General features: G+C 43.7%; 1 protein-coding gene across 13 annotated transcripts in view; it reads right to left on the bottom strand.

The window, feature by feature from the left end:
* The window catches only part of tns1b (tensin 1b), a 195,063-nt gene that overhangs the window by 11,583 nt on the left and 170,012 nt on the right, over window positions 1-13,468 (bottom strand). For 8 of the 13 annotated variants that reach the window (XM_085134524.1, XM_085134523.1, XM_085134522.1 and 5 more), the window contains 9 exons: window positions 11,257-12,744; window positions 9,338-9,418; window positions 6,155-6,348; window positions 5,932-6,070; window positions 3,919-4,014; window positions 3,567-3,593; window positions 3,085-3,268; window positions 1,933-2,975; window positions 1,405-1,491 (listed from right to left, as the gene is read on the bottom strand). In XM_085134524.1, the coding sequence (XP_084990650.1) occupies window positions 1,405-1,491; window positions 1,933-2,975; window positions 3,085-3,268; window positions 3,567-3,593; window positions 3,919-4,014; window positions 5,932-6,070; window positions 6,155-6,348; window positions 9,338-9,418; window positions 11,257-12,744 (3,339 nt within the window). The remainder of the gene's footprint in view (window positions 1-1,404; window positions 1,492-1,932; window positions 2,976-3,084; window positions 3,269-3,566; window positions 3,594-3,918; window positions 4,015-5,931; window positions 6,071-6,154; window positions 6,349-9,337; window positions 9,419-11,256; window positions 12,745-13,468) is intronic. The other 5 variants (XM_085134529.1, XM_085134527.1, XM_085134528.1 and 2 more) reach the window with 3 other exon arrangements.

Here is a 13,468-nt window from a genome sequence, read left to right as displayed (position 1 = left end):
TTGTCTTTAGTTGTAATTCTCTGGCACCTCCTTCCCGATTATATCAAATAGGGGCAAAAGGCAGCAAAGCCAGATCTGCTCTGTTTATGTAGAAATGCATGTATCCTGGCCAAAGTCGGCAAGAATCTTTGAGCCTACAGTCACCTCATACCACACGGTGACCATCTTAAAGTCCTAAATGTCATACAGAACTAAGTGAACCTGGCATTAGTCTTGTTATTTATCTATTACATGCACTTTCCTCTGTGTTATGTCAATAAGTTGTAACAAAGCTCAGTATTAGATTACATTGTCAGTGTGCAGGCCGCTGGCAGGTTGTTGTTAAAACATGGAGAAACTGCATACTACAGTATACAAACCACATGTTACACAATTATGGTTAGAAGCTTTATTTGTTACAATAAGTACTTAACAAAAAGAAATGCATTTGAGGGAAAGAAAAATTGGACAATATGTCCACAATGGAAAAACCTCTTTATTATTCCACCAGCTAAATTTAGGTGATGGAATTTGGAGGTCGGAAAAGTCATTAAAGAGTGAAGGTAAGCCAAGGAAGAAAGTGGCATCAAGTCAAAAGTGAAGCATGAGTAAGAGTAGGATGAAATGAGTCCTGACCCTTTTGTTTAAAAAAAAAAAAAAAACTGCTGTTGGTCTGCATTTTATTAGAACTACAACTTCTAACATGACACTTTGCTTCAGACACTCCATTGTTCACAGAGAGGAGCTTTAGAGCTTGAACTTCACTGTTTAGTTCAATGCCCAGGCCTGTCCACATGTGACAGTTTAAACAAGGACGATGGATGAGATGAGCAACACATGCAGATGTTCCCTAATTCTCTGCATATGGTGTGGCTTGCTTTCTGGGAGTGCACTGCACTAAGTATAAACTCTCCGTGTGTCTGATGTCATCGCAGTTGAGCATGTGCTTATGTTTAACATGATATAATCCATTACAGGCCAGTCACTAGCTGCTGACCTCACAGCCAAAACACACGAGGACAGAAATGTTTTGTGTATGCTGCTGCATGCGTCGTCAGTATTGTGCAAATGTGTACGTGCATTTATCAAAAGTGATGATGTCATCATCACTGAACATCACTGACATTCAGAACAATGACTTGAGTTTCAACAAAGACTCATTTTAGTCCAACTCAAAGAATTCAGAGTAATACTCAATTAAACCATGCAGCCCAAGTCATTTCTATAATATGCTCTGTATGTTCACCACAATAACGTTTGCAAAAGTACTGCTCACAACACAGCCGATATGTTACGCTACTAATGATGACAGCTGCTTCTGTTCCTTAATGTTTGTCTAAATGTTTAAAAGTATGACATAAATCCACCCACTTGGATGGATCTATATTTGATTAATATATTAAATGAGGTCTTTTGACTTCCTACCTTGCTCTCTGGAAATGTCAGGTTTGTACCAGAACTTGGACGTGTCTTGAACAAACTTGACGTTCAGCCTGCTGTCGGGGCTTCCATCTGCAACAAAAATCCAAAGATGTAACAGGAAATCACAAAAATATATCCTCTTTGCCTTGACTGTGAACTGGATCGGCCAAGATATAAAACGGATGTCACCCCAAACACTGGAAACTCATTTAAAAAAAACAAACAAACATCAATGCTGATTTGTGGACTGCTGTTTTTGAAACCCTGACTTCACCATAGTGGTGCTTTGAAACTGTACTAATTGTTTAATTCTAGAGTTAGCTGGCTAGCTTGCCAGCAAGATCAAGCAAGCAAGCAAATCCATAGTCTACTGAGATATTACCTCGGATGCTAATGTTGACAGTTGATCAGTTTAAATCAGGTTTGTCATTTTCTTTTTTCTGGTCAGAGTCTGGAAACTTTTCCACCGCACTTCTATATACAGTGTATGGAATTGAACCCCTTAAGAATCCATAAATTGTCTTTACTTACCAGTCATAGTGAACCTTGAAAAGTCAGAAAGGGTGTGAAAGTAGCTGGGATTGCCTCCTCCACTCATTGTGGGCATCATCTTCCCGTTCATCGTGCCATAGGACAGCGCTCCGTTTGGTCTATCGCCGCTTGACATGCGCCTCTTCTCTGGAAGCTGGGGCTGGAATCCAGGGGCTGGACTGCCCTGCCTGAACCCTAAACCCATCCCCATCATCCCTCCATCTTGGTAGCCTGCAGGTGAGATGGGGAATGAGGGAGTTGGTGGTCCCTGGTAGCCCGAAGAACTGCTCTGTCGTGACAGGTTCCCATGTCGTTCATCTGGTGTCGTGTAACCACTGTGCATGGGGTGACGGTCTAAACTGGGGCTTCTCTGGGACATCTGAGAAATGGAGGGGTGACGGCCCAACACCGGACTTCCTTGAGCCTGTGTGATCGATGGCTGTCGGCTGAGCACAGGGCTGCTCTGAATAGGCTGACCGAGGGACGGCTGTCTGCTGAGGACTGGACTCTGCTGGGGCCCTGGCCCCATAGCAGCCTGCCTGTTGAGGACTGGACTGCTCTGCGCTCCCTGAGATGGACAATGACCGAGGACGGGACTGCCGCTGAGACCCGACACGCCCACTTCAAAGCCATTAGCTGGTGATGTCTGCTGGCTCATGACGGGAACTTCCTGATTACTACTGGGGCGCTGCTGGAGGACGGGATTGTTAGTAGAGCCAATGATGTTGGTCTGGATCTGTTTACTGGGGCTTCCATGGCCGAGTGTTGTCTGAACTGGTTCTGAACTGGGCGGGTGGGGATCTGAGGATGCATAGCTTCCTAACAAGGTGCTGGGACCCAGGTAAGGTGGTGTGGGTGTTGCAGTGCCAAGGTAGGAGGAGGTTGGAGAGCTAGAATCCAGGTAGGATGAAGTGGGGGTATTCAAGGCTTGATATGATGGAGTAGGAGTGGGGTAGGCACTCTCTGTAGGCTGGGAGCGGAACCCGGAATCAGTAGTGGGTTGGGACGGAGTGCTAACGCTGCTCTCTGTTACAGGGTGATCGCTGAAAGAGAAGCGAGAGAAGTAAATAAGCGTGTGTAATAATGCAGTATAGCTTCTCACGGAGGAGTACAAGCACTCAAGGAGAACTTTAAAAGACAGGCCCATCTTACCCCGGTGAGCTCTGTATGGGACTGCTGCTGGACAAAGGTGGGTTCAGTGTGTGAGTGGTGGTGGGACTTGGACTTCTCTGCTTGGCTGTAGCATCTCCCAGCGGAGTAAGGCTTCTATGTGATGTGCATGGCTCTCCTCCTGCCACTGCTGACTTGGCGACAGACTCCACATAGCTTCTTGGTGCTGTATATGAGAGACACACCTAAATAAATAAAAGCTCTATACTGGGTTTCTGATTTTCCAGGGTGGGGTGCCTCATTATTGTCCATAAAGGTGATAAAATGCAAATAGTAGCACTAAAGTACTTAAGACCACTCCGAAAAGCAGCATACACTATTACTTAACTCTGATGGCAACTAAAAATGGGAATGGCTTTGCCGAATGTGACACGTGGACGGAAAAAGACTAAATATGTTGAGAAAAATGGGGTGGAGAGGGTTAAAGTGAATGATGATATGTGGCATTATACTGGAGCTCTTACCTTCCTCACCCTCACTGCTTTCATCATCTGTGAAGCATCATTGGGATAAACCAAAGAACAAAATGTTGTAAAAAAAACAAAAAAAAACAAGACGTTGTATCAAGGGGGTTGGAAACTTTAGTGTTTGGTGTCTTTAGGGAAAGAAATATTACCAGCAGTTAAATGTTGTCTTGTCATTTTTAACCAAACTCCTTTTATTTCTGTTTCTCAGCTCATCTGAACTAAAATGTATGCTTATAATGATCTTCAGTTGTATTTATATAGGTCATTAGAAAGGAGTGGCAACTTGACTCTCATTTATCGATAACCAAAGGTGTTTGCATCACCAGAATCTGAAACTGTTGCAACCAACCTGAGCCTGTTTGATTGAGGAGGATTTCTGCTGGGTTGTGGGGCTTCAAACCCAGGGCTGACAGTGGAGTCTTGGCAAGACCAGGAGGGGAGCGACCTGAAGAGATACCAGACATTTATCACTGCGCACCATGGTACATTACAGACCTCTTGACAGCTGCTACCTGCTCACACAGTTTAACACCAACTCATCACTGGTTTTAGAAAATTATGAGGTAATCTAATTAACTTAATGTTTAAACCTATTAATGTTAAATTAACAGGTGAAAAGCTGTCAAGACACAGTATTGCATTTCCATCAATTAGCACACACGAGTGCAGTGTTTAGAAGGATGTGCCCATGCCTCATGCTCTGATGGAGGGGCAAAACATGCATGTGACCAGTAACGGGGTAAAACAGGAGCTTAGACAGTCTCTGCTGTACTGACACTGGAGGGAAAGATAAGAAGAGGAATATGTTACTTCTCAGGCTTCAGCCATTAGACCTGTGTTACTCTAACTACAAATATGTAATACTCCTGTTGACTCTTTCGAAACATTACCTATCTTACATCTGGTTTTTTTTTTCAATGCCCACTTCTCTTTTTTCCCCTCCAGCCCAAATTAAAATAAAATCAAGATAACAGAATTATCAGATCAAGACACTCTAGCTGGGTAAGACTGACAGGGGAAGGGAGGCAATGCAGTGAAATAAGGCAGCAACATGACCCCAAACACGAATGACAACAATATACACTGAGAGCAGCAGCTCTAGAGAGTGTAAAAGTTCATGATAATGGCTGTGCTGTGTGTGTGTTTGAGTCTGCATGTCCTAATCTGTAGAGTTTTAACTGTAAGTGCTGCTCTCGTGTGGTTCTCATGCCAAAGCGGTGCAGGATTGTAGTACATGGCGGGTAATGGGGGGGCGAGGGGGTCGTTATGGCTGACGTTGTGGGACAGTGGAACTCCGGTAGAGCCGTGCATCCTCCACTTACCAAAGAATCCGAATCAATTCTTTGTACTTGAGACCCTGATGTGTCACCTTTAATCAGTGGTTTTGGTGTGTGTGTGTCTTTAGAGCGAGGGAGGGACAGGTGATTTGAAGACACACTACTCAGAAGACAGCTTTGTGGGAAATAAATCCGATGTCACGTGCGCTCATCATTTAGCCAACCATGCGCTTTCAACAAGTTTTGCAAAGGACTTGCAAAACTGTTCTCAGTTAACTGGTAACCAGTTAACTCCAGTTTGTGCACAGCTGGAGAAAAAAAAAGGTTTTCTGGCCCATCGTCATGTTTTTTTAACCCAGTCCAACTATTTTTTTTCTCCCTGTTTCGCAAACATTTAGGTTTGCTTTGTGAAAAAAATGTGCGGCTCCATGTGACTGAGCAGTGTTCCTAGTTTAAGTGGGAGGAAATATCTTCGGCCACAAAATAAGTGTTAAAAATACAGTGTCTGCATTTTATAACTAACTTTTATGGGAGTGCCCAAAGGGGAGATACGCAAGAGAACTGGATGAGGTAATTGGCAGAGCTGGCTAAGACACTGTTATGTAATGCATGACCTTTTTTGTTGGGTGTGTGAGAGACTAAGAGGGAGTAGATGGATGTATGTGGATATGCTTCCAAACTTATATGCTGGTTTGTCTACATAGTTCTTGTTCTTGTCCAAGTTACAAACTCATTTGTCAACACTAATAAAGCTTATCCTGTTTTATTATCTTTTTTACTTTGAGCATACTTTGCTAATTCCTACTGAATTTGATTTGAAACAGTTGGTGGGGAAGATTAACAATCCAGTGTTAACTGAGGTCATAGATCGAGTGTTAAGTTGGGTTATCCTCTCACAGAATTCTATATGTTCATTTTGCGACCAGGAGAGTCGCCATCTGCTGGCCATCAGAAAGAATGCAGGTTCAGTGCTGGATTAAAAAAGGCTAAAAATAATAATTTGTTAAATTCCAGGATATAAATCTTGAAAAAGTAATTACACCTGAGCTCCACAGTGCCCTCTGTCAGCCGGAGGGGGGACTTACATAGGTTGAAGTAAGGGGTTTGCGGTGAGACGGGGAAGGCAGGGGTTTGGGGAAACACCTCACCACCAACTGTGGGTGTAGGACTGATGTGACCTCCTTCCAGCTCCTCAAAGGCCTCTCGATAGCTGTGCATATTTTTCTGGAGTAGGAAAAGAGATGAGATGAGAAGAAAAACAGAAACTGCCATCGCTGGTGCAGAGAAAATGTGAAAAGCGTTTTCTACCTCCTTTGGCCGTCCACCGGGGTTCATCGCTATGGCGTTGACAAACTCTGGTGAAACACACCGAATAGGAGAGCGAAGTGGGACATCAGGAGACGTATTGTCATCTGGTCCGTTCTGGTTCTGCCCTTCGCTGGTGATGCGACGGCGGGGAGCAGCTGTGGGCTCATCCAAGGATGACACTCGGGCCTGGACGCCTAAGAAAAGCAAGTGAGTGTTACAACTTGGCAAAAGCTTGCTGCTTCTCTTTTATCCGCCTTTACTCCATCACTTCCATCACCGCCACCGGATGTTAATGGTTGTCAGCGCTCGCTAGTGCTCAATGCACAGGCCACTGTGTGTGTTTTGCAGACAATCAAACCAGGCAAAGCATTGGCAGGAGCCCGTGGTCCTTTCAAATTTAACATGCACATACAAAAAGAAGCCTGAAGGTCAACAGCGTTATTTAGAAGAAACCCACACCATGTTGGAAATGTGGCACACAGAATGATACTCCCGTCTTCTATGCAACAATTCTTTAATACTAGGACAAAATATCCTGTTACAAACTCTTTGATGTGCTGGTGCAAACTGAACGTTTTGGCTGAACTTCAGAGCAGCCAATAAGCTGATTTTTCCTAATCTCATTTGAACTGAGAGGCAGAGAGAAAAGCTAGGAGCATAAAACAAATAGGATTGGAGTAAAGAGGCTTTTTGTATGCTAATATTCAGCAGCATTGACTCAAAGGATTGAGGGAGCAATACCTGAAATGCTGGCCAAAGCAGAAAAAGCCAGTGCCAAAGATTAGCACTGGCTGCCCAGTGCTTTGAAACTAGATTGAGGTTAATGGGAGGAAGTGAAAAGAAAGAAAAAAACATTAAGAAACAAAGAGGGGAGTGGGCGGATTATAAATGCTGTGATGGTGCTTGTTCTCAGGCGGCTGTTTACACTTTTTAACAAGTATCTTGTTTCAAATTTTGTCACCAACTCTTCTCCTGCTTCTACCTTTATGTTTATTTATGCCTCTAATTCAGACCTAAATGAAAAGATGCCTTGTACAGGTGGAATATCCTTACAGGGAGATAAAGTTTAGTCCCTTTTTTTTGGTACGTTTTTAAAGTCAGCACTAACCAGCGAGCCCCAACTATTCGCAGCCTATGTACATGTTCTATCAGCCACTGGAGCCATCCTTTTCTGGACCATTTTACACTGCAGCTGCTGGCAGATCATCTTCTGCTCTCGAGAGCGGGTGTGAGCTAACCAGAACCCAGAACCTGGAGCAGGTGTACAACAGGTTCACAGAGACTGCAACGCAAAACAAAAACTACCAGCTGTCATTCAAGACGGTGGAGTTGGACTCTGTCCACTCAAATAGCTGCAACAGAAAATAATGACTGCATATATACAGCATATAGAATTCCTTAATTGTTATAAGAAAGGGTGCACCACCCTGCTGCAGATTCTGTGGGAAACGCTGGTGTGACCGAGCGCTTCTCTCATCCTAACACTGGCAGATGATTTTGTGGACATCTTGAAAGCCTGACTGTTGTGGAAACCTAAAAATATTGATATCCCCTTCACTCGGCTCCACTTTGAAGTGAGACAAAAAAAGACTTGGCCAAATATCTTAGGAGAAAAGTTGGAGATGTAGCAGTCAGACAGTCGGGATTAAAGTTATCAGGCACTGCTTTTACCAAAACCTGAGGTGTTAAAAAGAATTTCCTGTGAGTTATCACCAAAACTGAATAGAACTTTCCAAATGCATGTTTCATTTTCCTGTTATTAATTTATGTATCTAAGTCATTCATCAATTTTAAAAGGCAGAAATCGGTGCCGGCGTAGGTGGAATGCCTCAGATATTTCAGCACTGGCCAAAATCTTCATCCAGACAGCTTTAAAAGTATGCAGTCTACACTCCCAGAACAGAAACACACCATCACACCGAGCCTGGAAACTGACAACCAGATGTACCCATGATACACTGCTCTACAGCGGAGTACTGTTAAACACCATGCCGTTGCCTTAGCGACAGCTAATAGTTTCCAGCTGGGGCTGCTGGTAATCCCTTGAACTGATTTCTTTGTCTCTCATCTCCTATTTCTGAGCTTTTGAAAGTCCAACTATATCATGGCATTGATTCGAAAAACAAACTTGATCGGTGATCCTGTGGCGTGCTTTTTCTTTTCTTTTAAAGTGAAAGATGCTGTTTCCATATGTGCACACCTGCAACTAAGAAAGGGCATTTAAGGCCAGACTGAGCAGACTGTATTACTGGGAAAGTGTTCAGATCAATAAGAGAACTGAGCCGTCTTAGTGATCTGCACTTTTGCGTGACATTTGCGTGAATAGTTCTGAGAGTTTGTTGTATATAAATGTCACAGCTGTAAATATGATCTCAGAGATTATTCCAGTTCTATCCTAGATCATTTTAACATTTAACTGTGATGTGGTGTTGCATCACTGCAAAGGATATTACTGTCTGTGGTGGAGAGGCCAGACTGACCCCTTACACAGAACAATCCTGTCTGCATTGTGGTCACTAGTTCTCAGGGGACATATAGCACTTTAGTGATGTTTCCAACTAGGACTGTGGTCCCTCTTGTACATTCGGTGTCTTTTGTCTGGCTTTGTAAATCTTGAAAGTAGCACAAGAGAAAAAACTCAGCCTTGAATGAGCCCAGTGTATCCTGGCCTCGGTATTGTTTCCCAAGTTTGGCAAAATGGATCTTGTGACATGCACTCTCCTGGCAAGGGACAGAGCCTCCTTTGTGCTTCCTCTGTGTCGTTCTTGTGAAACTTTAACATTATCCAATTGAGGGTTTTTTCCCCTTCTTTTTACACCACAGTTGGGGCGATTCCCTAACCTTGAAGAAGAGAACAAACATAGATGAAGTGTGAGCGTGTACGAAGAAAGGAATCAGTGGTTAGTTTGATGATGATGCACCTCAAACCTGATGATGACAGAGAAACGTATAAAAGGGAGGAAGTGGAATAAAAAGACAAAATGAGCAGATGAGGGCAGTCTACCATTAAACAAGAAAAATGGTTAAAAATGCAAACCAAAGCCCACATCAGTCAAAGGCAAAGCAGATACAGACTCGGTTTGAAGCAACACTTGCAAAAAAAAGAAGAAGAGGGGATCTCCTTTTCTTTCTTTCTTTTTCCTTTTTTTGAAGTGTTCCTTCAGACAGGATGGGAGAACCAACCCGAGAGGGAGTGAGAACGGCGGTGCTCAGACTGAGAAGAGGTCATGCTGGGGATGACACTTTGGACACGAGCCAAGTACTCTGGGTAAACAGATGAATGATGAAAGAAAGAAGAATGATGAGGAAACTGAAAAAAGGAGATGGGGGGGATGAGGGGTCTGATAAGAACAGCAGAACGAGGAGTTAACAGACATTTTCTGTTCGTATAAAAGATGCTTTTTCCTGAAAACAAGAGTGAATCACATACACACATTTAAAAAAAACCAGAGGTTACAGAATGTTGCCTTCACAGTCCCCAAACAAATTACATAAGTGTATTTCTGTTTTAAAGAAAGTAAAAGGTATTTTTAACTCCTGATGTTACAAGAACAAAAACTAGCATTTTGTGCTCCTTAATGTAAAAAGTGTTCTACATCCAAATGGCAGCAGAATGAAGTATTGTTGATTCTGGAAAGCCTCATGTTCGCTATCTGAGGTCATGGCTATCGCACTTCGTCATGTTGACTTTGTTCAATTTCTTGCCATTCTGCAGGATGTCTCCCAGGCTTATCTAGGGATAGTCAACCTGCTGGACTGGAGAGAACACTTCCTGTTTGAGCCTGAGTGACGGGGACTGATGATGTGACATGCAGGAAATGAGATAAGGGCTGAACAGTGTTTTCCAAGAGAGATGTGCATACAGTGCACAGATGATGGCATCAACTCTACTCATCACTACATTATTCTACATTTGCTGCCAATTATGAACTAAATGTACAGTGACGGTCATGTGAATGAGTTTCCATCAGACTCCTTGGTGTCCTGTAAAAAAACAAAACTAACTACAGCCCGCGATTAAGTAGTATCTAGACCCACCTTTGGCAGCAATAGGTTTAAGTAATTATTTGCTGTGTAAGTTTATTAGTCTCACACTTCATTGTGGAGGAATTTTGGCCTGCTTAATTCATTGACGTTTACAGGAATTCATTCTTGCACAGCCCTCTTAAGGTCTCACTACAGGATTTCAATCAAGATTCCAGAGGTTCTGTGGGTGCAAAACAAGCCAAAGTCATCCGCCCTCTCCCGCTGTGCTTCATAAATGGTATGAAGCTTTTGTTGGTTTTTGCTCGACATGCTGCCGTGCATCATGGCCAAACATCCGTCCAAAGGACATTGTGCTAGAAGTCTTGTTGTTTGTTTAGATGCAACTTTTGTAAAATCACAGCATGCCGTGATCTTCTACCCTCTAATTTCCTATGGAAGCAGTAAGGGTGCATTTATTTAGGACTGCAAAGTGTCCTGTAAAAACCTTTCACATGACTGTAACGGGGGGCTGTAGTAAGAGTTTGTCAGTTCCGTGCCAGTCCTCATGGTAGAAAATTGGACAATTTTGTAGAAAGAGACAATGTCAGCTGCTGAACTCTTTAGTAAAACCGTCTCTACATTTTAGAAACGGTATCTGTCAGCTGTGTATAAAACACTAGTTAAAGAGCTTTATGACACATAGTAGAAAATAATGTAACGCTTTTTAGACAGAAAGCTCATCTTATTTTTTACTTTCAAAGACATCAACAGTTTGCTAAATTGGAAGTATTGGAGTATAAACCTCCACAGACTGTGGCACTTCAAGCAATTTAGTTTTTGTTGAATGTCATATCAAATTGACTACTTCGTGGTTATCGTGGCTGAAAAAAAATAGAAAGTAAGTATTATTGACACACATAGTTGAATGAACTGTAGGTCAAGTTCAGTGCCCATACATCAATCTGTAGTAAAGATGGATTTTAACTGGGGTTGTTTTTAACATGCCAGAAAGAATACAGAAAGCTGTCAGATCATATACAGCAAATACCTTTGAAGATACAACATGCAGCATTATAATAAGTTTTAAAATCTATACATATATAAGGGTCGGCATAAAATAAACTGTGTGATCTTACCAGCCACTCTTTGGGCCACCAGACCTTCAATGTTAAAGACCTCATCAGGCTCACTGTCTCTTGGCTGGGGTGATGCTGAAGATGCACTAGGGCTTTTCTGGGGTTCAGAGGCCTCTGCAGACTGGGGCAGCGTTTTTGGTGGATAACTGCTGACCGTCTTGATCTGGCCACTTACAGTGGGGGAGGCTTGTGAGGAAGTACTCGTTGAAGCTGTTCCAGAGGTGTAACTCAGAGATCGTTGGACAGGTGCAGGTTCTGATGTACTAGGCTTCACAGGTGGTGATGAGTGGCTGGACACGGGGCCTGAAAAATGGGTGTGAATGGTGGAATCAGGCAGGTAGGAGGGCCTGGTTTGGTTTTGAGAAAAGGATGGCTGTGTGGTCACTACAGCAGTGTTTTCGCGCAATGGAGCACTTTGGGACTTTGTCACCAGCGAACGGCCTGGCTCCAGGTCCAACATAAGGAGATTAAGAGTTTCAATTGATTGCTCAATCTCTTGTTGCGAGGCGCTGTGGCGATGAGGGAACTGTGGCAGGCTGTGGTGGCTGGGCATGGTTGCAACAGTGGGAGGCGGACTAAAAGTGAGGCCTTCAGTTACTGGCTCTTCTGGCACTCCGAACCGCTGCCAAACATTGAGACCACGCTGGACGGCATCCCTGCTACTAGTGGTGCGAGTGGGAGCTTGTGGCATTGACTTTAACTCTGCACCAAAAGACTGAGAGCGGTACAGACTGCCATTCTGAGTAGGCATGTAACTACCAGAGAATGGGGTAGAATCACTGTGGGGCAGCGTGACAGACTTGCCAGATATGCCAAGCTGTGGTTGGACGGTTTCCAGAGGCTTTTCTGGGACGTTGCGCTCCAGATATGGCACGTGGTCCTGACCATTGATAATGGACTCAGACTGATAGTAGAGATCAGCTGGTGTAGCCCGCCCATCTGTGGAAGAGAACGTCCCAAGGCTGTCAACACTGTTGCCCTCTTGACTGGTAGGAAGCTCATCATCTAGAATGTCGGTCTCACGGTCAATGTTACCATGCCCATTAACATGGACCTGTGCGGGCACCAGGTGAAGCATCCCTCCAACAGCGGATGCCGGAGCTGATAGGTAGGCCTGTCTGTGCATGGGCCCCTCCAAGCCACTCAGTAGCTGCTCTAGCTCCTTTTTCTCTTGCGGACTGATAGACTGTTGGGCAGGTGGAGCGTGTTGATGGACCGAGGGTAACTCCTCACCCACAGGAATGTGTGTCTGGTTCACTGTGGAAGCCGGAGGGGCTGCTGTTGCTTCATCAGTTCGGTCGGTTTTGATAGAGGCAGTAGAGTTTCCTGAGTCGCTGCTCACAGACAAGGCATGGTCAACCGCAGGTAAAGCATGTTCAATAGCAGAGGGTGGAAGGCCGTTCGACGTGACTGCTCCGTCAACAGATTCTTTTTTGCGTACTTTGGCATAGAGGCTGCCATCCAGGGGTCCTTGGGTATGAATGACTTCTAAAAACAAAAGTATGAAAAAGCATCATTAGAATCACATTAAGCCAAATACAAATATTAAAGATTTTCCACAAACCTTCAATTTTCTGTTACCCAAGTATTTTTAGAGCCACAGCAATTTGCACATTTATTTCTGTAATTGTTAATCTTCAAAATATAAACACATGGGATTCATCAAGACATTAAGAAGAAACAAAAAGTGTGAGGAACTATCAGAGAGATGCTGGATATCAAGAGGTTCTGTGGGTATAGCCAAAGCAGCTGCAGTAAAATTAAACACTGGCTCGTGTCCACCTATTCTACCAGCTTCAGGAAATGAGCTGGGTCTGTGGAAAAAACGATGAAATCACGAGGGTCTGCCTTGCACTTTCTCAAGCCAATCGCATTAAATGTGTCACCTGAGAAATGCTGGCATATCAGCAGATGAACTGGTGGTTAACTTGTTTTTTTATGATCCCCGAAACTGCAAACATGATGGTCTGATATAAAATAAATAGATCTCTATACACAGCAGATGTAACCTGCTGAGTTGTTTCTGCATAAGCCAAGATTGAAGTGCCGCTGTAAATAAGCACAAACACGTGCACACACACACACACTGACACATTATATTGTAGATCTACACTCAGCCACAAGTCTAATGAAGAGGAAGTAGGGTGCCCTAAACAGAAAATTTTAGTCATCACTGGAAAAATCTGTCTCACTGAGTAAGGAAGTCCTGCAG

The sequence above is a fragment of the Neolamprologus multifasciatus genome, chromosome 16, assembly GCF_963576455.1.
Source record: "Neolamprologus multifasciatus chromosome 16, fNeoMul1.2, whole genome shotgun sequence".
Lineage (NCBI taxonomy): Eukaryota > Metazoa > Chordata > Actinopteri > Cichliformes > Cichlidae > Neolamprologus > Neolamprologus multifasciatus.
Note: the sequence above shows the minus strand (reverse complement) of the source record. Positions and strands in the feature narration are given on the sequence as shown.